General features: G+C 52.7%; 3 protein-coding genes across 3 annotated transcripts; 2 read left to right on the forward strand and 1 right to left on the reverse strand.

The window, feature by feature from the left end:
- The first annotated feature begins 1975 nt into the window (after positions 1 to 1975).
- On the forward strand, positions 1976 to 9418 carry Cd72 (CD72 molecule). The gene is made up of 8 exons (XM_051165073.1): positions 1976 to 2135; positions 2231 to 2338; positions 2825 to 2896; positions 3378 to 3467; positions 3947 to 4279; positions 7650 to 7804; positions 8305 to 8402; positions 9289 to 9418. The coding sequence occupies exons 1-8, from the start codon at positions 2054 to 2056 to the stop codon at positions 9416 to 9418; spliced, it is 1068 nt and encodes a 355-aa protein (XP_051021030.1). The 5' UTR covers positions 1976 to 2053.
- Positions 9419 to 9528: 110 nt separating this feature from the next.
- Positions 9529 to 14012, reverse strand: Tesk1 (testis associated actin remodelling kinase 1). Its single transcript, XM_051157248.1, has 10 exons — positions 13623 to 14012; positions 13351 to 13472; positions 13195 to 13243; positions 12527 to 12673; positions 12235 to 12317; positions 11982 to 12072; positions 11749 to 11832; positions 11542 to 11631; positions 11300 to 11429; positions 9529 to 11058 (listed from the first exon to the last, which is right to left on the reverse strand). The coding sequence occupies exons 1-10, from the start codon at positions 13824 to 13826 to the stop codon at positions 10175 to 10177; spliced, it is 1884 nt and encodes a 627-aa protein (XP_051013205.1). The 5' UTR covers positions 13827 to 14012; the 3' UTR covers positions 9529 to 10174.
- A 9968-nt stretch (positions 14013 to 23980) lies between these two features.
- Fam166b (family with sequence similarity 166 member B) lies at positions 23981 to 25393 on the forward strand. The gene is made up of 5 exons (XM_051157260.1): positions 23981 to 24242; positions 24320 to 24507; positions 24691 to 24742; positions 24835 to 25032; positions 25289 to 25393. The coding sequence occupies exons 1-5, from the start codon at positions 24050 to 24052 to the stop codon at positions 25378 to 25380; spliced, it is 723 nt and encodes a 240-aa protein (XP_051013217.1). The 5' UTR covers positions 23981 to 24049; the 3' UTR covers positions 25381 to 25393.
- Positions 25394 to 25486: the final 93 nt, after the last annotated feature.

Consider the following 25486-nt stretch of genomic DNA (forward strand, 5'->3'; position numbering starts at 1 on the left):
ATCTCTCCAGCCCAACATATCCCTTTGTTGTGGAAATATTAATATTTAATATTGATTTATTATTCTAATAATTCAGTGGTTACTTCTTGACCAGCTTTAAACCTAAATAACCACACAGAGAGACTAGGATCTATTTAATTAGCCTATAGCACAATGCTGCACAGTAATTACTCCATCCTAAACCTCCAAGGTAATATAGTTTCCTCCCATTCTGATTTCTCACATGAAGGGGCGGGTCCTGCAGATCTAAAGCGTAAGAATCTCCATGACACGCGGCAACAACGGGATATCCGACTGCAGTCCCAGTAAGGATCCGGTAACGATAATGTAGGCCTCCAACCAGACCCATGACTCGTCGCAATGAGCATCTGAAAGTAAACACGTGTGGACAAAAGACTATACTGTGTGATTCACTACAGCTTCCGTGACATTATTTTTGTTTGTTTGTTTTATTCTACTGGGGGGGGAGGTTGCAAGGGCCAAGGGAGGATATGAGGGGACGGGGAGATGAGTGGGGTTGTGGTGCACAATGTGTAAATCATAGACAATCAATAAAAGTTAAAAAACAAAAAACTTGCTTTTTACTCATCTCCTAGGTCTGGCTCATTCCTCCCAGTGCTTCCTAGTCTTCTCCATGTGCATTTCTTTCCTGCTCTTTCTTCTTCCCTCCCTGTGCCACCAGGATGCCCCATCCTAGTCTTTGTGTTGCTCAGCATTGGCTAGTTGGCTTTTCTTGGCTATACAGAGAACAAATGGTGACACATTTACACCAACTTGAAACAGGAGATCTTTTGTTTTGTTTTGTTTTGTTTTTTTGAGACAGGGTTTCTCTGTGTAGCCTTGGCTGTCCTAGATTAACTTTGTAGACCAAACTGGCCTCAAACTCACAGCGATCACCTGCCTCTGCCTCCTGAGTGCTGGGATTAAAGGTGTGCGCCACCACCGCCCGGGCAGGAGATCATTCTAAGGAGAGTGATCTTCACAGTGCAATGCCCAGATTGAAACCAGCTAGTGGGGCAGAGTAATCAGCATTTGAATGAACAAGGGCAGACTGTGCACAGTCCACAGGAACATTACGCCAACATTCCTTACTAAACCTCACACTCACGGTCTCCTTTCCTTCCTCCCTAGAAGGCTATGTGAAGACCACAGCTGCTCCAGGCTAGTCCTCCTGCCCAGTCCAGAGCTGCTTCTGAGCCGCTGCACAGTGGACCTTGCCTCCTGATGTGGTTCTGATGTGGGAACACAGAGAATGCCTCAGGATGTTACAGGAAGGATGGATGGTGGTGGGGGAAGGAGACATCCATGTACAGGTGTGGTCAGGTAGACTGCGGGGTGAGGGGTGGGGTGGGGTCCGGGGTGTTCACAGAGGGAAACCAGCTTGTTCCTGCCTCCCTTGCATCCTTCAAAAAGCTTTCACAAGCAAGCAAGAGGGGAGTCAGGTTCACCTAGGAAGCCTTCCACGCTAAATAAATGAGAAGCCGCTAAGGCTTCTTGGTAGGAACTCCACAGCCTATGGTTGTGGAGGAAGCTACAACCTGGGGTAGTGAGTGACTGGGGTGGTGTCCTGAGTCAGTTAAGAACAAAAGAGTCGGGCTGTACATTGACAGATCTCAGTGAATGGGCAGTCAGGAGGGGGTGGCCAAACACACACACACACACACACACACACACACACACACACACACACAGGGACTGGTGTGACGATCTTGAGCACCATGGAGGCCAACATGGGTCTAGGGTATGCCGAGGAGGGGGCTCTTGCTGGGCACAGGTCCAGACTAGCTTTGGCACCTGTAATTTCGACCCCAGTGTCCCGCCATGGCCCCCTGCCTCCAACCCAAGGACCTGTCTTCTGCTTCACTGGGTCCATCTGCCAGCGCCCTTCCTCTTTTGCGTTGTCGTCGTCACAGCACGCAGAGAGCACAGAGAGCACTGAACCTTACAGTCAGAGAGAACTCCATGCCTGCCTAAGAGAGGAGCGTGGCCAGGGAGGTGGGGGCCAGTGGATTAGCTGGAAGATCCTGAGGCAGAGGTGCCCCAGGGAAGGGCCATGGCTGATGCCATCACCTACGCAGACCTGCGCTTTGTGAAGGTGCCCGTAAAGAAAAGCCTGTCTAACCACTTAGGACAGGGTAAGTCCGGCCCGCTGCCCTCCTGTCTGTCCCTCCCGCATTCCACAGACCTAATGCTAGACTTACTCCTCCTTTGGGCCTTTTTCCCTTTCCAGACTGTGAGTCCTATGAGGATGGGGAACTCACCTACGAAAATGTATACGTGTCTCCAGGCCCGGGAGGGCCATCAGGCTTGGCGTCCGCTCCACCAGTGGACCAAGCAGGTACGGGAGGCCCCAGGGATGTCTACAGCCTCACCTGGGGGTGTGCACAGCAGTGTTGGAGGAAGGAGCAAGGCATCAGAGAGCCGGGGAGGGGGGTGTGGGGGTGGGGGAAGATGAAAGAAAGGGAGGTCCTTGTTGGGAAGCTGGCGTCAGGATCAGGGAAACTCGGTAGTGTGGACTTCCGTGGAAAACAGGAGTGGGAAGGACCTGGAAGAAGGATGAAGGGTCACAGACGGTAAGAAGAGAGATGAGGTATATGAGGGGAGTGTGGTGGCTAAAGTGACACAAGCAGGAGGTGAGCCAGGTCCGTCCCAAACGCCCTCCCGCGCGTCCCCTGGAAGGCGACAAGGACATGAACCCCGGGGGCAGCAGATGAAGTCTCCAGGGTGATGCGGCTGTCCCTCAGCACTTGCTGTGGGGCTAGGGAGAAGGGAGGTAAGTTGCCAGGACTTTCCATCCTCACTTCGGGGCGCTTCTGGTTCGCAGGGGTCAGGCCAGACCAACCAACTTCCTCTTGGAGCTCCTTGAAGCCGGCTGCTGTGGGGTGGATTCCCGCTTGTGCGTATTCTCCCCCGCCCTCTCGTCCTCCCCACTCCCGCCACCGCCGCCGCCCCCCCGTCCCACCCGAGCCCCCGCAGCCCCAGCTTGCCCGCCCCGCAGGCAGGCGCAGGGCAGGGATTCCTGACGCTTGGTACCCAGTGTGCATCCCAGTGGGGTGGAGCTGGGTTTTGCCCTGTCCCTGCTGAGCCTGAGATTCAGCCGCTCCGCCTGAAGTCAAGGCAGATCACACGTTCCCTGTTCCTTAGCCCCTACTCCTGTACCTCCCTTTGCCTGTGTGAACTTTAGTTTCTTCTGACTAGTAATGACCGCCTCAGTCCTCTTCACCAGTTACAGCCTTTACTCCCAGCCCGCCCGCCGGGCAAAGCCTGCTTAGGAATGCTTTGCTCCTTCCCTGTCTCACTATAGACATTCTTCCCGGGGGTGGGAGAAGTGGGGGTGGGGGTGGGGGGCTGACTACCTATCATCCGTGTCCCCTAAGGTCCCACAGTCTGCTTGCAATACTTCTTGCTTGGTCTTCTCCTGGCCTGTCTGGTGTTAGTGGTGGCTGTCCTCTGCCTGGGAGTTCGCTGTGAGTATGGGTACACCCCGCCCCCCCCAACTCGGCCCCTCCCCCCTTGCCCTCTCATTCTAAACATCTTCCCTTCTCTCTCTCCCAATTGGCCTTTCCTCAGCAAGGCTCAAAGACACGGTCCCAACATCTTTGGTTTCCAGCAGGGTCTGTCTGTCCTGGAGTGTCCTGCCTTCCTAAATTATCCTTACCCACTTCAGGATTTCCTTAAGCTCTAGGCAGCCAGATCTTAAATTCAGCGCCTTATAGAAGAAGTTTCAAAAAATAAAGAACGTTGATGCCGAAGTCTTAGCACCAGGGTACAGCTGGAGGAAGTACCCTCAAGTTTCCCTGCATCTCGTCCCCACTCCCACCCTCCCACTCCCCCACCCCTCCCCACCATACGTAGCCCAGGCTGGCCTCGAATCTGCTATCCTCCTTTCTCAGCCTTCCCTGCTGTGTGTCGCTCCACCCAACCAGTCTCTCCTGTGGCCAAACAGATCTGCAGGTGTCACAGCAATTCCAGGAGGTGACCAGGATTTTGGAAGCCACCAACAGCAGCTTGCAGCAGCAGCTGAGGGAGAAGACAAGACAGCTGGGGCAGAGGGAGGTGGACCTTCAGGTGTCCCAGAGAGAGCTGACCTTGAGACAGGAAGCTTTACAGGAGAGGCAGAGGACTCAGGAGGCCACTGAGCAGGAGCTACAGGCCTGCCGGTCTGATGGACAGAAGACCAGGGAGAACTTGGGAAGAGAGGAACAGCAGAGGCGGGACCTGCGCCAGCAGATGACAAGCTTGCAGGGCACACTGAAGCGATTCTTCTCCTGTCCATCAGGTACCTGCTCTGGGATCGGGGAGATGGGGCGAGATGGGCTGAATCCGGGGGCGGGGGGCGTCGCTAGTGCTGGGGTCTGTCTAGCTCTCAGGGGCTTGTGAGTTGTTCAGGAACGGGGCAGTGGCTATTGACTTGGTCGTGGAGGAGGGCTAAGATGCACGCTGCACTAGACAGGATGCACCCAGCTCCGGCAGATCATGAGAGGGAGGAGAAGAGGAAGCTGTCTCCAGTGAGTCACATCGCATTGTCCAAACCCCCTTCTGACTCAGGGGGAAGCTTCCACCAAGCTTGAGCTGTCAAGATGACAGGCACACACCCGCAGCTCTTGCTTCCTTGTGCCTCTGCAGGCCTGTGTGTGAGTGTGTGTGTGTTTGCGCGCACGCACGTGGGTGTGCCTCCCCCCACTTCTGTGTGTGTATGTGTGTGCGTGCGTGCATGCGAGCGTGCCAGCCACTGGAGAATAGTTTTTGAGACAGACTCTCTTCATCAACCCAGAGCATGGCTGTGCTAGGCTCAGCACTTCCTATGGGTACCAGGTATCTGAGCTAAGGCCCCTGTGTTTTTGTGGCAGACACCATGTTAACCACAGAGCCGTCCGTCCCTCAGCTCCCTCCACAACCTTCTTATTTTCCATGACTCTCAGTCCCACGCCAGTGCTACTAGCCATTCCCATAGCTACACTTCAGACCTTGACACCCCAACCACTCGTGTGTTCATCGGCTGGCTGCAGGCATCTACTCCGACTGTTGCTACGCAGCCCAACAGGTCTCTCTACTCTCCTCCCACCTTCCCAGGGCATCCAGCCTGTGCAGTCCCAGTTTTCCTTTTTCCCAACAGCCATCTCTTCTCCTCACCCCTCTCCATATCCATCTTGGGCGTCAGGGTCTTTCATTCAATCACTTACTCTTGTCCTCTGGTCCTGCTGCATTAGGCTGATTAAAGACATCCCAAATGACAACTTAGTCTAGGTCTGCGTCAGGTGCGACAGGTTATACAGTTGGTCAGCTTGGCCCACTGACTCTGGTCTGCTTGCTTTTCCTAAGGACACTTTCCCCACTGCCTCTTCCATCATGTTCAGCAGGCGCTGCCAGTGTCATCTCAAAGCAACTCCACTAAGGCTATAAGGGCGTTTGCGTTTTGCAGATCCCAATCTTTTTAGGACAGCTGCCACAGTTGAGTCTTTTTTTTTTTTTTTTTAAACTACCATCACCCCACCCAAATGGAGTCCATTCTTCAGAAGAACCTGTCCTTTTTGGGGGGGGTTCGAGACAGAGTTTCTCTGTGTAGCCTTGGCTGTCCTGTACTCGCTCTATAGACCAGGCTGACCTCGAACTCACAGAGACCCACATGCCTCTGCCTCCTGAGTGCTGGGATTAAAGGCGTGTGCCACCATGCCTGGCAGAGTTCCTTTTTTATATTCTTATTTTCCCCCTTGTCCATTTGTGTGGGGGGGGGCTGTGGGGGTGTATATGCACACGTACTCATGTGCTTATGCATGCACAGGTTGATGTAGACCCATCCTTGGTTGCTCTTCTACTTTATTCACTGAAGCAGGGAAACTCAATCTGAACCCAGATCTCATCAACGTGGCTGTAGCCAGCTTTCCGTGAGGATTCTCTGACCCTGCCTTCCATGGCAGCGATGACAGCAGGGCTGACGCTCACGTGGTGTCTTAGTTCCTCTTCTATTGCTATGATGAAACACCAAGACCAAGGCAACTTACAGAAGAAGGTGTTTAATTGGGTTTGTGGTTTCAGAGGGTTAGAGTCCATGATGGCAGAGCACAGGCGTGGCAGCAGGAACGGCTGAGAGCTCACATCTTGATCCATGAGAGAGAGGGGGTGGGGGTGGGGAGGAGGAGAGAGCGCACACTGGGAATAGCAGCAGGAGTCTTTTGAAACCTCAAAGCCCGGCCCTAGAGGCACATCTCCCTCCACAAGGGCACACTTCCTAGTCCTTCCCAAACAGTTGTACCAACTGGGGTCCAAGCGTTCAAGTCTGCGAGCCTATGAGGGCCGTTCTCACTCAGGCCTCACGCAGGTTCTGGGGATCCCTCGTGCTTGTGTGGCAAATAGTCTGACCACTGACTCAACCCTAGTTATGGGGAAATCCTTAGAAACCACAAACCTGATCATGGTGTCCTGGTCTAGGCCATGGCATTCTAATTAGCATATATGTATGCACAGACGCAGGGTGTAAATAGAGAGCAAAACTTCTCCACGCAAAATGCAACATTATGTTCTCTTCCTCTTAATACAACAACAACAACAACAACAACAATCTTACAGCGGCACATAACATCAACATTTAGAAAGCTGTGGCAGGAGGAGGAGGAATTTGAGCCCAGCCTAGGCTACATGTCCCCCGCCAACATAGCTTTTAAGGCCCTGCCTACCTTTCAGCATGTTTCTTATTCTCTCACACTCTTCAAATCAGTCACACCAAATTAAAAAAATTCCTTTAAGTTGCCACAGTACAGAACAATGGGGGAAGCTGGATGGAGACACAAGAAACTGTAGATAGGAGAGAGAGAGAGACAGAGACAGAGACAGAGAGAGACAGAGACAGAGAGAAAATGTAGATAGAAGAGAGGGGAGAGAGAGGTGGGGGGAGGGAGGACCAGGCATGATCCCTGATGGTGGAGCGAGGCCTGATCCGAGGTAAGTGGGATCAAGAGCAGAGTGGGATGTGAAAGGAGGATTTCACTTCTTTTTTTTTTTTTTTTTTTTTTTGTTTTTCGAGACAGGATTTCTCTGTGTAGCCTTGGCCATCATGGACTCGCTTTGTAGACCAGGCTGGCCTCGAACTCACAGCGATCCGCCTGCCTCTGCCTCCCGAGTGCTGGGATTAAAGGCGTGCGCCACCACGCCCGGCGGATTTCACTTCTTAAAGGGAACCCAGGAAAGCACAGCGATGGGCGTTTTTAAGTGGAGAGAGGGAACTGGAGAACATTCTTAATCTTAAAAAAAAGGAGCCAAGTCTGTCTACTTACTGCACCATGGAGAGAGGTGGAGAGAGGTGTGGCCAGGGCCTGGGGGAGGGTACGGAGCTCTGCATGTGGCCAGGGAGCAATTAGAATGAATGAATGAATGAACGAGTGAAGGAATGGATGAGAAGCCCTTTGATCAGTGAGGGAGCTAGGGAAGGTTGGCAGTGTTAGAGCCGAGTTCAGAAGCCAGCGGCAGTAACACTAACTCCACTAGATTAGAAGTAAAATATTCCCAGGAGAGGCAAAAAGATGGCAAAGATTGAGGATGAAAGCTGATGAAGATGTTGTCCAGAGAAGACCTTAGGGACCGTTAGCAAGCAGCTGACCAATTGGTCACTTTATTCCCAATGCTGTGGCTGCCATATTCTTTCTGCTTTGTAGGCAGCTGCTGTTCTCTGGGACTGATACAGCAAGAGAAAAGGTGCTTCTACATCTCACGTACTCCCAGGAGTTGGGAGGAGAGCCAGAAATACTGCGCATCTCTGTCCTCAAAACTGGCTGTATTGAACACAGATTTTTATAAGTATCCTTACCAAGTGAGTATGCCCTTCTCCATATTCTGAGGTGGAGGTGTGGAAAGGGTGGGTGGGTCATTGAGTCAGGAATGGCAGTGAACATCTGCACAGCTTCCCTGTGACAGATATGGACAGTCACACTGTTTGCCAGTAAGTGCGGCAATAGCTTCCCCGTCTTCTCGGTCCTGGTCCCATGTTGTACCACGGTTGTAATGCCTGAACCGCCATCTCCGCTTTAGTCCGTGTCTTGGCTTGCTGGCCTGCCCCTTGACTGCTTAATTCTTTACTGGCTCCCATGCCTCTCAGGCAGAGTGGTGCCAGACCCCTGACACTGTTATCTAAGACCAGAAGTTCACAGACTGGCTTGGAGGTGAAATGGAGAGTAGCCTGTATATGGAGCAGTTAATTCGTGTGCTAAGTGGGCGTGGCCTCTTGCTAAGTAAAGCTCATAGGCCCCTATGGTGTCCCTATTTGACTCCATGTTCTCACTGTTCCTCATGCACCTCTCTGCACCCACTCAGGTCGTCCTGCCCAGTGGCTTAGAGGAGTTGCTAAATGGTTCAAAGTCATATTGGATCCATCTTGCAGACTCTGACCAGCAAAGGGGGAAGCTATGGAGGTATTGTCAAGTCTGTCTCATATGTCTTCCTCAAGCCCTGCTCCCAAAGCTCTTCCACAAATCAGTAATGTGATTTCTTGTTTCTTCTACTTGATTAACAACTGTTTAAAATTTTAATTAAAAAAAAAACATGTGTTGGGAGGGGGGTGCCATGTGGCAGAGAGGGGACAGCTTGTTGGGTCAGTTCTCTCTTACCATGTGGAGCCCAGGGATTGCAGTCAGGTCACTGGGCTTAGTGCCTGTACCTGCTAAGCCAGCACTCTGGCCTGCACTCCTATCCCACCTGGAGGGCCCTAGCACATACTTGAAGTTACAATGGCTCATTCCTGTAATCCCAGCACTCAGGAGGCTGAGGTAGGGTTGTGAGATTTGTGTCAGCTGTGAGAGGAGCTGAGGATTTAGTGAAGCATGACAGCCAGAGGAGTGCTCGCTCAGCCTCCACAGGCTGCCTGAACTCAGACTGCACTGCTTAGCCCTCGCCACCTGGGGCACTAGAACTGTCCCAGGAGAGAGCAGTGGGGAGGTGCAGTGACATGCCAGGAGCCCCTAAGTAGGTGGCTACTTCATGTGTGAGGGTTACGTAGTGTGGACTGTCTGCCTCCTGGGTGCTGGGATTACAGGGATGCACCTCCCCCCGCCAGATCCTTACACGGAGTCTTCATCTTTTAAGACTTTCATGGTTTTTCCTCCACGGTCTAGGTCTGTGTGCACTTAAGTTCAAAAACCTCTTCAACTATGCAGACATAGGACTTGGACTAGGTTCTGCAGAGTGAGGGGAAGAGAGGGGTGCAGAGTAAGGGGAAGGAAGGGGTGCAGAGTGAGAGGAAGGGAGGGGTATAGAGTGTATTCCACATCTGTTCACCAGGCCTGCATCTTATTCTCAAAGTGCAAATTGTTACAACATAGAAAAGTATAACCGAAAATGGTGGAGAGAAGTATCAATGTGCAAGGAGCCTCACCCCTGCATCTGTGAGCTGGAGGCTTTCAGGTTTCCTGATGAGCATCCTCTGATCTAAAATGGGTAAGCACGAGGGAGACTTGGCACAGGCGGGTGGCTAAGGACGGAGGGAAAAATTGCTCATTTGTCACATCCACAACTGCTAGGGCCAGGCTAGGCAGGGGATGGGGACAGCTAGGGCCTGGAACAGGAGGGAGCTGGGAGAGCTTAGGACAGACTGGATGAGGGTTGATGACAGCCAACTGGAACTCACCGATGCTTTATTTTTCCAGACACTTGAACAAGAGCTTGTGACCTACATCCTTAACCTATGGCCTGCCAATTTTTAAGATGGCTAGTCCTCCAGCATTCCCTCACCCTTGGGCATGCCCAGCTAAGGGCTGGCTCTGGTCTGGCAACCTGCTGCCTGCTTGAAAGCTGCTCCAGAAATGGTACTGTTCCTGGAAAGAGTAGAGAAGCCTCCACAAAAGACTCTGACCTTAAGAACTTCCCACACTGGAGATGGGTCAGGGGAGGGTCACCGCTGAGTGGACGGATGGCCCGGAGCCAGCCAGGCTGTTTTATTGAAATTTTTTAAATAATTTGCACGTGTTAGTCTTGCGTGTCAGCAATGCTGTGTCTAGTTCGGTGATCCTGATGGGATAGTGACCCCAAGGGTCCCATAGGAAGTGCTGTCCACTGAGACCATGCTCCCCTATACGGGGAGAAGTGCCAGTCAGCCCATCTGGGGCAGGCATCGTCCAGCAGGTGCGCTCTGTCCCTACAGGTTATCCTGAAGGCCAAGGTTGGAAGCCTGAGATCACGGGCCTCATTGCTAAGAGCGTGCCCCAGGCAGCTGCAGGCTGGGTGTGGGTGGCTTCGCATGATGCCCTCGATGGCAGAGAAGACTGCCCGCCTCACAGTTCAAGTTGCGGTAGCGGGCAACAGCTGGGGTAGGGCGGGGGCACATGGATAGAAAGCCGAAGCTGAAGGGGCCAAGGCAGCAGCCAGGGCAGGGCAGCCCGTCCTCTGGCTCCCGGGGAGCGGATGGGGGTGGCGAGGGCTCTGTCCGCTCCAGGGCTGCTGCACGGGGGAGGCTGTGCTGTGCCCGGTTCCAGGGCTCCCCACCCCATCCTTGTGGGGAATTTACCACCACAGCAGGGGGGTTATTATTGAGGGGAGGTCCTGATCTAGACCAGGGTTGCGAGGCTGAGGAACAAGTGCTGATGAAGTTGTCAGTGGCCACGGCCAGAGGCAGCTGGGGAGCTGGCCCTGGGGGCTCTGGCTCAGGGCTACTGCCCTCACACTCCATCTTCTCTTCAGCCGAGGGGCCCACAGGGGAAGGGCCAGGACCTGGCAGTGCGGTCTCCATCCGCCGGGGGAGCTCAGGGGATGAAGGTAGTGAGCGGCAGCGGCGGACGGGGGTCTCAGGCTGGACCAGGGTCTCTGGAGTGGTCACCAAGGGCAGCTGGGTAGAGGTCAGTGGTGACGGTGGCACCAGGGGCAGTGGAGTGGCTGGCTTGCAGGGTGTGTCCAGGAGTTTGATCTTGCCACCCCTGAGGTCTTCCCGCAGCGAGAAGGGGTTGACTCGTGTTAGATTGTCCCCCCAACTAGGGGGTGATTCTGGTGAAGGTGGCAGGAAGAGGTCTGACCGGCTTCGGGAGAGCCGGGGGTCTGGCCTGGGAAGCGTGGTGGAGGTATCTCCTCTTGGAGCAGACCCTGTAGAAAGAGAGGTGTGCCAGCACTGTTCTCAGCATTTGCTCAGAGCTGAGGCCCTCATTCTGCTTCCTTGGACTCTAGACATAGAAAACCATCTTCTATAAGACGCCCCTCCATCCCACCTGACCCCACCTGACTCCCGGCCTCTTCACTAGTAGATCCACTGAGGCGCTTCCTTCAGATAACGGATTCTCAGGAGAGGCAGAAGGAGCTCTGCTGGGTCAGGGCCATGGTCGCTTACCCTGACTGTACGTCAAGGGAGCCTTGGCAAGGGGTGTCCTGGAGAGGGGAGTGGGCTCAGGCAGCTGCTCCAGGATCTGTTCCAGGTGCTGGGTAATATCAGTAAAAGGGGCACGTGTGCTGGGTTCCATCTGACGGGTGAAGACAGGGCAGTGTCATTCGGGGCTCAGCAAGATGGTGAGTTTTCCTCTCATTGTCACCCGGGACTTAGAAGACAGGGTCAGGGAGGGGTGTGACACTCACGCTGCAGCAGTGGATGGCCAGAAGCAGGAAAGGCAGCGGGCAGTCATTTCCCACCAGGGTTCGGAAAGCAGGCACATCCAGGCCAAAGTCCTACGGGACAAACGAGGGGCTGCCATGTTAGCTTTCCTTGGGCCCCTCTGTGAGTAAGGATCAAGCTCCAGGGAGCCCTCCTTGGTTATGAGGCACCCATAGTGGCGGTTACCTCACCTCAGTACGGGGTAGGTAGTCAGGGTCCGCAGGTACTCGGGCGATGAGTTCACAGAGAACGATCCCAAAGGCGAAGACATCGGCCTGGAGGTAGGAGACCATGCCAGGAGGAGGAGTTGACAGTTGTCTTGTGTTGGAAGTGTGACAGTGAGGGTAAGGGCGAAGGCTGGGGAGGGTTCCTGAATATTTAGCAGGGTCATCAGATGGGGCTCTGGGGTGACTGAGGCTCTTACCTTCTCGTCGTACAGCTCTCCCCGCAACACCTCTGGAGCCATCCAGTATGGGGAGCCCACCACAGCCAACGGCTCCTTCCGTGCCCCTTCCCTGCAGGGGCAGGGTGGTCAGAACTTCCTATTCAGACATCTCCTCCCCCAAGCAAAATGGGATGGGGCAAGCCTCCTCTCCACCCACAGAAAATATCACTGGGGGCTTCACTCAGTATAGGGGACCCCTGGGAGGCTTGGGGTATAAAGGCATTCACCTCACCTATACACAGGAATCTTTTCAGCCAGTCCAAAGTCACCCACAACAGCTGTGAAGCCTCCGTCTTCCCTTCGGACCAGACAGTTCTGACACACACACACATACACACACACATAAGCATCTCACCCATCACCTGCTCCCCGTGTCACTACGGCATTGCCGTGTCCTTCCCTCCCAGGTCTCCAATGCACCCCATTATTGCAGCATCATTCAATTCTCAGCATGACCCCAACATCCTAACATATCTACTAGCCACATGCCAGTCACATCTTGACAGTCGCCTTAGCCAGCCTACCTTGGATGTGAGGTCCCGGTGAAACACACCTTTGGCGTGTAGGTACCGTAGGCCTTGTGCAATGTCCAGAGCTAGGTGGAGTCTGACTGGCCAGGAGAGCGGTTCTGGGGAGCTGAGCAGCTGCTCCAGGGTGCCCCCGTTCATGTACTGGAACACAGGGGAAATAAAAGGGTGTGTGTATGTGTGAATGCCAAGGCTTCGGTCAGAAGGCAGGTCACACTCTGAGGGCTCAGAAGGCGGAGCCTGTACTCTAAGGTTTCCGTTTATACGCTAGGCTGCCCCATCTCTCAAGGTGCGGCTATCTCAGCAAATACATTTAAGCACAACCTGACATTCAATTCTTCTGTCACACCAGTTCTTGCTTTAGTCTAGTCCACGTGTGGCGAGTGGTTCCTGTGTTGGACACACACAGAAAATATCTCCACACGGCACAAAGTTCTATGGGTCAGCGCTGTTCCCGGGGAGACACAGAATGACTCCAGCTGAGGATTCTAGTATACGGTTTACCCAAAAGGAAGTTCAGGAAGCCTCCGGTTGGAGGAGGTCCTAAGGTGCCCCCCACGAGGCTTCTTTTTAATTTCCCTGCAGATCCACCAAGCCCACTGACACTTTCACTTGGAGGTGTGGCGCCTTCCCTCCCGCTCTCCTGGCCTACGGTTAACGCTTACCTCTGTAAGAGCGTGCAGTTGACCCTGGTGCACACAGACCCCCATGAACCTGAAAGATGGGAGAGGACAGAGGATAGCCCGAGCTCCACCACGTCTCCCGCCTTCCCTTTTCCCTCCTGCTCGGCAAGCTGCGCAGAGAAAGGCTAGGCTGTTCACCTGAGGATATTAGGGTGCCGGAGCCGGTTCATCAGCTGCACCTCCCTTAGCGTGTTGCTCCGGTTACTGGGGAGCTTGTTCATCTTCAGCACCATGACTTGCCCCGACTGTCGGTGCCGAACCTAAGGGTGGCAAGGATCGGCGTGTGCCCGGCAGTCTGGGTGGCTAGCCTTAAGCATGGGGATCTCTAACCCAAGCTGTGATGCCCCTAAGTTCTAGCCTCCCCGTCCAAGGCTCGGTCCCGCCCCTCCGCCCTCTCCGCCGGTTCTTACCTTGTAGACCTCAGAGAAGAAACCGGCCCCGATCTTCTCTGCGCAGTCGAAATCGTCCACACGCGCCAGGCTGGACACGGCGCTGCGGAGGGCCCGGTAGGAGGAGGGCCGGCCCCGGCCAGGGCCTCCGCCTGCGCCCCCCGGCCCCTCCCCGGGAGCCTCTCCGGGCCCGGGGCCCCGCAGTGGGGGCCGTTCCCCGGCCATAGCCGGGCCCCCAGCCCGGGCCTGCTTCACATGGCCGGGTCCCCGGGACCCGGGCAGGCCGCGCTCGCCATGGGCGCCGGCCCAACCCGATCCCGGGTGCGGGGACTCCCGCCCGCAGGACTCCTGGAGGACCTGCCGAAGGTCCTGGGCCCGCCCCCGCCGCCCCGGCGAGCTGGGCCCGGGGGTGTAGGGGTGGGTGGGGGACGCCGCGGCTCTCCGCTCTTGCGCGGGGCCTGGGCCTGGGCCTGAGCCGGGCGGCGGCGGCGGCTGCAGCGCTCCCGGGGCGCCGGCGGGCGGGCTCCCCGCGGGCAGAGGCGGGCGAGCGGGCGGCTGCTGCTGCTGCTCCGCTTCGCCGCGGGGCTCAGGCTGCGCGGCCTGCCCGGGGCGGGGCTGGGCCCGGCCTGCGGTTAACTCCTTGGAGCCCGGGATGCCGCCCGGCCACGCCCCCTCAGGTACGCAGGGGCACGTAGGCCGGGGCGTGAATTAACAGGAGGATTTACGGGTTGGCTGTGGGCGCGAAGCCGCCAGCGCCCTGGGCTCCAAGGATCACCGCGCTGCCTGCTTGGTCTGCGCCCCACCCACACTGCCCATTTTTTTTAGGGTCTCCTGACCCTGACACCCTAAACCTCAAGGCTCGCTAACACCTGTCTTATCGGGCGGCCGTGGTACCTGGGGCTGTAAGGGGTCTCTGGCCGCAGCATCCCTGACCTGCCCGGACCCCTCCTCACTCCATGCCGATTTCCCCTAAGTAAAAGTTCAGGTTCCGGTGGCCACCCTCTTCTTTGTCCTAATGACCCTCTCTAAGAAGCCTGCACCTGCAAGGAAGCCCCTCCCTCTGTCAGATCCCGCCTCCTCAAAAGGCCGCTGCCCTCTCGGAGCCCGCTCTCCTTCAGGGGGACCTTTCCATGGGATGGCAGCGCCACATCCGTGTGTACCCCAAAGCCCCTCAGTGCTGCAACCCCCCGCCTCCTCTTTATGTTCCTCTCACTAAAAGAGACCTCTCAGAGTGTGACTCGGCTAGTCATTGTGACCCCTCCTCTCAAGATGATGACTCCTCCTCCTCCTGCTCTCGCTGCCGCCCAGCCCGCGGCGGTGTGACCCCTTTTCAGCAGGTTGCGCCCCGGATCGCGTAGACGCGACTCTGCCCGCCCCCAGCACCCCACCCCCAGGCCAGAGGAGGAGGTGTGCAGGCCTCTACAGCGGTTGGGAGCCTCTGAGCGCGCACGCCCCGTCTCGGGACGTGGCCGTCGCTGTTTTCCCGACGTTTCCGGCTCGGCCGGTGACTCCTCCCCCTCAAGGTCGTCGGTGAAGCGGCCAATCAGCGCCAGGGGTTGAGTGACGTCACTGAATCCCGACCGAAGTCTTGCGGGCACCCGTGAGCCGGCTGCCACCTCGCGGCGGGATAGGGGCGAGGCCATCTGAGCGTGCGAGGCGGTCTCGAGTGGCGAGAAAGACAGTTAGTTGTGGTGCACCGTATAAGGGAAAGAATCATACAGGTTTGGAGAGAGAAGAGTGAAGAGTCATGTACAGTCGTTCTGGAGACAGTGGAGTAGGCCAGTGCGTGTCCATTTTCCCAGGGACTTTGGTCTCAGCAAAACATATCCATCACTTCAAGAGAACCCATTTGTGATATTTTGGGTAGAGATTGAAACAGGGTCTTGCTCAGTAGCCCATGCTGGCTTTGGATTTGTGACGTTCCTGTGGTGGGTTCACAAGTATGTGCCACCTACGCCTGGAGAGAATTTGTTTGTTTGCTTGTTTTTAAAGATTTATTTATTTAATGTAATGAGTACTCCATGTACACCTGCAGGCCAGAAGAGGGCATCAGATCACATTATAGATGGTTATGAGCCATCATGTGGTTGCTGGGAACAGAACTCAGGACCTCTGGAAGAGCAGCCAGTGCTCTTAACCGCTGAGTCATCCTTTCCAGGCCCGGGAATTTGTTTTCTATAGCTTGTGCAAGGTCTATAGACTGTTGAAATTTGTGCCTATAGAATAATTAACTTTGTCATAGTAAGTTTAACTCACACTGGATTCTGGCCCATTCATATTTGAGGGTGAATGCTTGTGATGGTAATTTCACCCTGAGTTTAGGAAGAGCGCGGTGGTGGTCATTGTAAGGGAGGAGAAGGCCATGTGGTGGTTGCATCCTCTGGGGGACGAAAGGCTGAACTAAGATACAACTAATAAAAGAGTGGAAGGAATGTTAACTTGCTTGGGAGGTGCAACAGGAAGCCCTGTGAGTGTGTGTGTGTGTGTGTGTGTGTGTGCATGTGTGTGTGTGTATAGTGTAGTGTAGCAGCCAGGTTCATTGTTAGGTTTCTAGCTTACTGGATATTCATGTGTACACACACACACACACACACACACACACACACACACACACACACACATACACCTGCTTTCAGATACTTTCTGCACCTGTGACTGTCCTGGGAGTAATTCCTGGCCAATCTTGTTTCATGTATATGTCTGCCCAAGGCCCCCAGGTATTTGGTGAATATCTATAGCTTTCTTTTATCAATAAGTATTTCAATGTATTACTGATCTTAAAAAAGATTCTTCATTAAAACAAAATCACAGTGTCATTGTTGTGCCTCTAAAAACTAATAATAGGGCTGGCAAGATGGTTCAAGGGTACTGTTTGCTTCAAGAACATGATGGCCTGCCTCTGAAGCCAGGAGTGCAGGCAATGGTGGAAACAGAATCAACTGCACAGACTTGCCCTCCGACCTTCACACATGTGTCCTGACATGTGCCTTCACAACACAATACAAACACACATTAATGCAAAATAAAATTAAAGAACAATAATGAAAGTCAGATAAATACCCATAATCCCAGTACTCAGGAGATGGAGGCAGGAGAACCGTAAGTTTGAGGCCAGTCTAGGTACATAGCAAGAGCTTATTTTAAAAATCAAGCCAAATCAAACCAAATAATTTCTTAATGTCAAGCATTAGTTCACATTTTCTTTTTTTTTTTTTTTTTTTTGAGACAGGGTTTTTCTGTGTAGCCTTGGATATCCCGGACTTACTTTTTAGACCTGGCTGGCCTCGAACTCACAGAAATCCACTGTCTGCTCTTCCATAGGTCCTGAATTCAATTCCCAGCAACCACATGGTGGTTCATAACCATCTATAATAAGATCTGATGTCCTCTTGTGGTGGGCAGGGATGCATGCAGGCAGAACATTGTATACATGATAAATCTTTTTTAAAAATAATAGGATAATGCCAACATTTGGAAGATGGAGGTGGGAGAATCAGTAATTCAAGGCCATTTTCAGCTACTTAGAGAGTTTGAGGCCAGACTGAGTTATCTTAAGCAAAACAAACAAAACAAATTAGTGGCTACAAAAAAAAACTTTTTTAAAGGACAAGATCTATGTAGCTAGGCGGGCCTTGCGCTCAGAGACCAGCCTGCCTCTGCCTTTTGAATGCTGGGACTAAAGATGTGTGCCACAACTGCCTGGCACAAAAAATTTGACTCTTCTTTTAGTGCCAACTTTCCTCTAAGTGTCTCCCTATCTCAGTAAATCCTATTAAATACTCGGGTGAAGAAACTGAGCTATCTCTCTGTCTCCTCTTTCTTTTGTACCCAGCTCCTCAGCAAACACTGGACGAGGCACCTCTGAAATCTGTGTGCAACACAAGCACTTGAGATGTGCCAGCTACCTCTGACTCAGTGGTCCACGTATGTCTCTCTTGCTTGGGCTCTTGAAGTAGCCTCTTTTTTAGGTCTGCGTGTTAATTAGTGCCTTGGCCCTTTCATCCTTTAGTCTCTACAACAGTGCTTGTCAACCTTCCTGATGCTGTGACCCTTTTATACAGTTCCTCAAGCTGTGGTGAGCCCCAAACATAAAATTATTTAGTTGCTACTTCATAACTAATTTTGCTACTGTTATGAATGGTAATGTAAATATCTCTGTTTTTGGATGGTCGTAGGCAGCCCCTGGGAAAGGGTTGTTTGACCCCCAAAGAGTCCCGACACACAGCTCGGGAACCACTCTTCTACAAAGAGGGTTTTGTTGTTGAATGTTTGTTTTCACTTCTAGGACTCCAACCTGGGGCTACACCGGATGCCCCCAGAACATTCTTTTTAAAATATTGTCTGACCATTTTACCTGCGTGTGCAAAGCCTGCACTCAAAATCAAGTTAAGATATTTTCTATGGTCTTCTTTCCTTCTAATATTTACATGTTTGACTCCCAATTTTTCAGCTAAGAGCTTCACTGTGACACATAAGACAGTGGTGGTGGATGGTAAATAGTCTCCCTTGCCGCCGGCTTTCTTTTAAATTTATTTATTTTTACTTTATAGGTGTTCTGCCTGCACATAATGTCTATGTGAGCGTGTCAGGTCCCCTGGAACTGGAGTTACAGACAGTTGTGAGCTGCCATGTGGGTGCTGGGAATTGAGCCCAGGTCCTTTGGAAGAACAGCCAGTGCTCTTAACTGCTGAGCCATCTCTCAGCCCCCTCCTGGCATTTTCTTTTTTTTAAAGAAGTGGTCTCAGCCGGGCGGTGGTGGCACACGCCTATAATCCCAGCACTTGGGAGGCAGAGGCAGGTGGATCTTTGTGAGTTCGAGGCCAGCCTGGTCTACACAGCAAGTCCAGGATGGCCAAGGCTACACAGAGAAACCCCGTCTCAAAAAAAGAAAAAAAGTGGTCTCACTCTATAGCCCAGGCTATGTAAAACTCACAGCAAGCACAGCAAGCCTCCTGTGTCAGCCTCCTGAGTGATAGGATAATAGGGTTTTGATCCTTCATTTTGTTTTTTATTATTATTATTCATTTATTTTTGAGACAGGGTTTCTCTGTGTAGTCACACAGAGACTCTTCCCCAGTGTCCATTGATAGATTAAAATTTTGAATTCACCCCCAGGAGTGGTAGAACTGTGCAAGGTGGGGCCTGGTTGGAAGCAATCGCTGACTCCTTGTCCAGGCCCCTTTCTGTCAGCAGCCATGCTCTGGCTGAGCTGTGCTTATGATGTGGGCTGCTAGATGGGCTGAGATCTGTGAAACCATGAATAAAAGAAATCCTTCCTTGGGCTGGAGAGATGGCTCAGAGGTTAAGAGCACTGACTGCTCTTCCAGAGGTCCTGAGTTCAAGTTCCAGCAACCACATGGTGGCTCAAAACCATCCACAGTGGGATCTGATTGCCTCTTCTCTTGTGTGCATAAAGATGGAACACTCATATACATGAATAAATAAATCTTAAAAAAAAAAAGAAAGAAAAAGAAATCTTTCCTTGGTTACAGTATTTCTTCCAGGTATTTGGGACAAGAAGCGTCTATGTGTAGCTGTCTTTGGTGTTTCTGGCTCAAATCACGCCTGCCCAGACTCCAGTGATCCAAGTTAAGTTCTATTTAAGCAGTCTGTTTTGACTTTATATATAGGTGGTAGTACAGAGAGCATTTTCCTAAACAACCATACACGAGGTAACTTTCTAATATTAAATCCACATGGCACTTACAGGTGAGGATAGCCCTATGCGGTAGGCAGATGGCTGAGGTACCTATTTAATATATGAAAGCTGACGCTGGCAGCCAGGTTCTCCCTGCATCCCTCAGTCCCTACCTGTTACAGGGTTCTCCTGACTGGCATACCCCACCCTACTTTCCAGTCTGGGAGGGGCTGGGCTGCTCTTCTCTATACAATCCAACCATTTTGGTTACCAGCTCTCTTTGTCCCTTTGGGTCTCCTGGCTGCTGCCCCTGTTTCCTACCTTTGCCTCTCTCCCTGGGACCACCCTGGACTCTCCCGGATGCCCCTGCCTTTGACTGTGCTCTCCCGAGAATTTATGGTAAACATTTTCCTCCACCATACTTTGGGTAAGTCATGTTTCTTACATTTCCTTTTTATTTCTTTTCTTTTTGAAGATTTATTTATTATGTATACAAGTGTTCTGCCTGTGTGTGTGCCTGAGTACCAGAAGAAGGCTCCCAGACCTCATTGTAGATGGTTGTGAGCCACCATATGGTTGCTGGAATTGAACTCAGGACCTTTGGAAAAGCAGACAGCGCTTTTTTTTTTTAATAGACCGTCTTGGCTGACCTTGAACTTGCTATGTACTTGAGGATGATAAGGATGATCACAAACTCCCGATTCTATCAACCTTATCTCCTAACTTCTGGAATTATGCCCTAGTATCTATTATTTTTAAACATTTCTCCTTTTAATGATTTATTTATTTTTGTTTTATGTGCATTGGTATTTTGCCTGCACGTATGTTTGTGTGAGGGTGTAGGATCCTCTGGAACTGGAGTTACAAACAGTTGTGAGCTGCCCTGTGGTTGCTGGGAATTGAACTCTGGACCTCTGGAAGAGTAGCCAGTGCTCTTAACCACTGAGCCATCTCTCCGGTCTCTACTTTTTTCTTTTTTTTTTAGCTAATAAATATTTATTCTCTATATAATCTTTTGGAGTTTAATCTTTTCACTTTTTGTTGTGATTTTGGTAGAATTTTTTTTCACGGTCTTCTGATTTTCTATTTTTATTGGGTTTGGGTGGAGGGAGGATTAGTGGCTTAATTCTATAGCCCAGGCTGGCTCTGAACTCTTGGCAGTCTTTCTTTACTCTCCAGGGGGTCAGGATTACAAGTGAGCCACCATGCCCTGCCTTTTTGGTTTTTGTTTTTTTTTGAGACAGGGTTTCTCTACGTAGCCTTGGCTGTCCTGGACTCACTTTGTAGACCAGGCTGGCCTCGAATTCACAGCGATCCACCTGCCTCTGCCTTCCAAGTGCTGGGATTGTGCCACCATGCCCGGCACCACCATACCCTGCTTTTACTCTCCTTCTAGAGATACATGCTTGTGAGGGGTGACCTAGCAGTCAAGTGACTGCCCTGTGATTCGATTCATGTGAAACTTAGAGCAACTCCTGGACAGGATCAGGGGAGGACAGAGAGCCGTGATGGCAATCTGACCCAGCAGGCTGCTTGGCGTGGACAAGCTGCTGCTGCTTTCCTAACAGGACCTTCATTTTGTAGGTGGGCAGCCACACCCAATACTGAGCGCTGGGTATGGCAGTTCCCTGGAGTAGTGTTCCGCAGTGACCCCCCAGGAGAGAGGCAGTGAGAGTTCTGCTAGCCGGTCACTATTTTCCCAGGTTAGAATACCCTTGAAGGGCTTAGAAACATTCTTTACACAGAGACGGAATACTAAGGCTATCACGCTCACTAGAGCACGCTTTCCCACATAAATAACATAAATCTAAGCAAAGTCTAATGTTTTTTCATGTAGCCCAGGCTAACCTCAAACTCCCTATGCAGTTAAAGATAACTTTGACCTGACCCCTGACACCCCCCCCCATCATCTCCCCAGTGCTGTGATTATGGGGTGGGGGTTGGTACCACACACAATGAATACAAATATATAGGGACTAGACTCGGGGCCTAACGCATGATAGGCAGGTGCTTGCCAACTGAGCTATGTCTCCTGCGCCTACCCTGTTGCTTAATTTACACGGTCTGTTTCTAATTACAAATCTTGTAATGCCAGGGACACAGCCAGGGCCTTGTGTGTACAAGGAAAGTGGCCTGCCACTGAGCCACTCTGCTTAAGTGTGTGGTTTCACTTTCACTCTCTCCCTGACGCTAGCTGCTGCTGTCTCTTCTGCAGAACAGTCTTATCTCTAGCCAGATTTGGTGGCCCATGCCTATAACCACAACTCAGGAAGTGGAGGCAGGAGGACCAGCAGTTCAAGGTCATCCACAACTACATAGCTAGTGTGAGGCTAGCCTGGGCTACAGGAGACTGTCTTCAGCTACCCTCTGCCCACCCCCTGAGGAAAGAACACCCCTTTCTAACCCTCAGCTTTGAATTCTAACCTTTCCAGTTTTCAGTTTCCCCCACATCTGTGACTGCTCCTGCCTCTTCCCACCCCCGACCCCCATTTCCATAAAATATTATGGGTTGTTGTTAAGTTGGCAACTTAGCACAAAACAGACACAGAGCACCTGTGTGTATCATGATGCTACTTTATGAAGTACTAACTCCACCTTCCCGTGTCACAGTCAAGAAAACTCGGGTGCACGGTCAGTGCGGAGTGACGTTAAAATCTGGGCTAGCTGTTTGTTTTGAGACAGGGTCTCACCATGTAGCCCAGCAGGCAGTCCTCCTGCCTCGGCTTCCTAAGTGCTACCGTTAGAGGAGTGTGCCACCACTGCTAGCTTTGAGCCTGTTTACTTTTCAAAGTCTTTAACTGATGATGCTTTTGGAAATTCAGCCTGGGGAGCCACTTCTTTCACTCACCTCAGCGAGGTCCTTGACCCTCCGAGCCTTAGTAAGCTCAGGTATTTTAATCTTCCCCACTGTAGTTTGGAAAAGTTGGGACCAAAGGAAGTTAAGGTACCTGCTCTAAGAGGTTGAGGCCCTCAGCAGTCAAAGCCTGCCTGGCCTCAGGCCCCAGTTCCTGTCCGGACTCCACAATTCTGGTTTCACATTCTATGGAGTTTTAAAAAGAAAAAAGTGTTTGTGAGGCTGGAGAGATGGCTCAGAGGTTAAGAGCACTGGCTGGCTGCTCTTCCAAAGGTCGCCATTTCAATTCCCAGCAACCGTGGTGGCTTACAGCCATCTGTAATGAGTGTCTGGTGCCCTCTTCTGGCATGCAGGTGTACATGCAGGCAGAACACTATACATTTGTGCCCTGGGGCACACCCCTTGGGTGGCAGAGGACTTGCCTAGCTCCAGTACATTTGTATATGTTAATCTGGGCTTCAGAGCAGACATAAGCGGTGCCATCTGTAGGTGTGAGGGCAGTGGCTCAGTCTTACCCAACGGCTTGCAGAACTTCCATATAGGGCATTCTGCCATCCTGGGAGGCAGGGGGGTGGGTGGGGAGCCGAGCTGAGCATTATTCAGATCATAGCAGCCATCCAGGAAATAATCCTTGTGTTAATGCAATTTATTTTAATAACCATGCCTAGGATTTCTAGGGCTGCCCTGTCCTCCACCCCTGTTCTCTCCCCTCTGGGCTACCTCAACTCTCCTGGAAGCCACTTTCTGTGGAACTCCAGCTCTTTCCGCAAGCCTCCCATGGCACCATGGCCCTCGCTCTTCAGCCAGGAAGGGCCTTAAGACGGGAATCTTCTGAGATAGAGCCAAATGGCGGCCCTACAGGTCTCACCGCCTCACCTCCCACTTACAGGCTTTCTTGGGATGGAGTCTGGCAGCTGCTCCTCTCAGCCTCTGCCCTGCCCCAAGTGACAGGACAGCATTGGTCCCAGGGCTGACCCAGAAGTCTGCTATTTTCTAGCTCTGTGGGCGTTACCCTAGCAACCCCACCCACCACCAGCGTCTGCCTTCTCCACCCTCAGTCCGCCCCCTTCCTCTGGCCCCATAACCCTGGACACGGTACACACAGCAGAGGCGGGCTGGCCCAGAGTGCCTTCTGGTACTGCTGGGGTTTCCACGGCTATGGTCAACACCTTCATCCCGGGGTTTAGCCCACGCAATCCGCATTATATTCCAGGGTAAGACTTCTCAGAGCGCTCTCCTGCTTGCTTCTGGGAATTGAGGCTTGGGGAGAGAGGAGTTGGGTCACTTAGACGCTGGGGTCAGGTTGACATCTTGGTCTGAGAACTGCGGTATCTGTGGCGATGTACAGGAAGGGGAATCTAGAGGCTAGAACAGCTGGGTCCAACAAAGCTCTGTTGCCTTCTCCACGGAGACAGGGTGAAAGCAGGGAGGACTGCAAACCATGCTGGGATGTGGCTGCTTCAGCCATTAAATGCTTAATTACCCAACATGCACAGAGCTTTAGTTCAGTCCCTAGTAGGTAAAAGAAAGAGACAAACAAGCTGGCAGTGGTGGCGTATGCGGATCACTGTGAGTTCGAGGCCAGCCTGGTCTACAAAGCGAGTCCAGGACAGGCAAGGCTACACAGAGACACCCTGTCTTGAAAAACCAATAAATAAATAGACCTACACACTCAAGTTGGGGGTAAGGGGTGGTTGGCGCCTGCCTCATCCCAGCATGGGGTGGCGTGGAGAAGGATCAACAGGTGTTTTGGTCAGTCTAGGCTACAAAGTGAGACCCTGTCTAAAAAGAAACAAAGCGGGGGAAACGTACTTGCTGCAAGTACACACCAAGAGCAGGGCTCTGCTGCCGCCTCCCTGTAAGGATGGTGGTGGTGGTGGTGGGGTCAGTCCCGGAGCTAAGGGGTGGACCTTGTGCCTCAGGTACACTGGACACTGCCCACTGCTCCGGTTCAGCATGGGCCAGACCTACGGGCAGGTAACTGGTGAGCTGCTTCGAGGCCCTCCTGGCCTAGCCTGGCCTCCTGCCCACCGCACGCTTCTGCCTCCCATCCAGTCGTCTCCCAGATCCCCTGTGACCTCCAGGGGCAGGCTACCTCCCAGGCATGGGCACGAACGGCTCAGCTCCGGCACAATCCCTGGGTACACAGGTGTGTACAGTGGCCTGAACGGGCAGTCCCCTTACTAGAGCTTGTGCCCTGAACTAACACGTCTTTCTCTGTGTTAGGTTTTATACCACAGGCGCAGTTCGCTTTTGCCAAGAATTGCAACCAGGTTTGGGCTGAAGCTATGGATGTCTTTACACAAAGGCACAGGGAGCAAGTGGGTCCTGAACTGCCGAAGGAGGCCGAGGGAGAGGAAGAGGCGGAGAAAGACCAAGGGGAGGAGGCAGAGGAGGCGGAGCTGAAGCAGAAGGTGGGACAGGTGATAGGAGGAGCCCAGGCTAGTGGGGTGGGGGTGGTTGGGGGCGGGCATTTGTGCTTAGGCCTGGGAGCCCCGTGGGGAACCGAGAACGTGCCTGTGGGTACAGGGCATGAGCTTGGCTCTCTCATGGGAGCCTGAACTGACTCCTTTTGCTTCATCGACTTCTCTCACAAGGCTTCCCCCTACTCCATGGATGACACAGATCCCCACAAGTTCTTCATGTCAGGTGAAGGAGAGTGGGTAATGACCAAAGGGACGGGGAGACCCGAGATGTCTTGACTCGGCACCCTCCCCCTCTCACCCCCTCCCCCGCCCCAGGCTTCACTGGCTATGTGCCCCGCGCGCGCTTCCTCTTTGGCTCCGGCTTCCCTGTGCTCACCAACCAGGCGCTGCAGGAATTTGGGCAGACGTGTTCACGGGGCAGGGTGCGGAAGGACCCCAAACCTCTTCCTCCACCTCCCAGGCCTAACTTTCAGAACCTGGGGCTTCTACCCCACTATGGAGGCTACGTGCCTGGTGAGGAGAGTCTCTGAGAGGCTTTGGGAACTGTGGTGTGTGGGTGAAGGTGGGGTGGTTTGGGGCGGGTACCGGAACAAAGAAAGATGTCAGAGCCTGTGTGTGGTTTAGCTTTAGAGAGGAAACTGAGGCAGATCCCAGAGGGGAGTCGGGAGCAGATTTTTAAGAGGGCAGTTTGGCGAGTCTACGCGGCTGTCTGAGAATTAAGTGGATTTCTCATGCCTCTGGCTACAAAGACACTGTCTTGGCCACACAGGATATAAGTTCCAATTTGGTGGTACATTTGGACACCTCACCCACGACGCTCTGGGCCTCAGCACCAGGACTCAGAAACAGCTCCTGGCTTAAGTACCTGGATGTCCAGCTCTCCCTGTTCATTTTACGCCAGAGATACTTTTGGGAAGAAAGGGAGGAGGCCGGTGGGGGAGGGGCACAAAGAAAATAGTTTGGAGGC

This window comes from Acomys russatus, chromosome 2, assembly GCF_903995435.1.
Source record: "Acomys russatus chromosome 2, mAcoRus1.1, whole genome shotgun sequence".
NCBI classification, from domain to species: domain Eukaryota; kingdom Metazoa; phylum Chordata; class Mammalia; order Rodentia; family Muridae; genus Acomys; species Acomys russatus.

Excerpts from the sequence above, each read along its gene's own strand:
- Tesk1 (XM_051157248.1), bottom strand. The coding sequence starts at position 13,826 with ATGGCCGGGGAACGGCCCCCACTGCGGGGCCCCGGGCCCGGAGAGGCT. Across the intron at positions 12,318-12,526 it reads ACCGGGACCTCACATCCAAG|AACTGTCTGGTCCGAAGGGA; the intron begins GTAGGCTGGCTA and ends TGTGTGTGTCAG. Across the intron at positions 11,833-11,981 it reads GAGAGCTGTACGACGAGAAG|GCCGATGTCTTCGCCTTTGG; the intron begins GTAAGAGCCTCA and ends TCCTACCTCCAG.
- Cd72 (XM_051165073.1), top strand. The coding sequence starts at position 2,054 with ATGGCTGATGCCATCACCTACGCAGACCTGCGCTTTGTGAAGGTGCCC. Across the intron at positions 2,136-2,230 it reads GTCTAACCACTTAGGACAGG|ACTGTGAGTCCTATGAGGAT; the intron begins GTAAGTCCGGCC and ends TTCCCTTTCCAG. Across the intron at positions 8,403-9,288 it reads CAAAGGGGGAAGCTATGGAG|TGCAAATTGTTACAACATAG; the intron begins GTATTGTCAAGT and ends TTATTCTCAAAG.
- Fam166b (XM_051157260.1), top strand. The coding sequence starts at position 24,050 with ATGGGCCAGACCTACGGGCAGGTAACTGGTGAGCTGCTTCGAGGCCCT. Across the intron at positions 24,243-24,319 it reads CACAATCCCTGGGTACACAG|GTTTTATACCACAGGCGCAG; the intron begins GTGTGTACAGTG and ends TCTCTGTGTTAG. Across the intron at positions 24,508-24,690 it reads AGGCGGAGCTGAAGCAGAAG|GCTTCCCCCTACTCCATGGA; the intron begins GTGGGACAGGTG and ends TTCTCTCACAAG.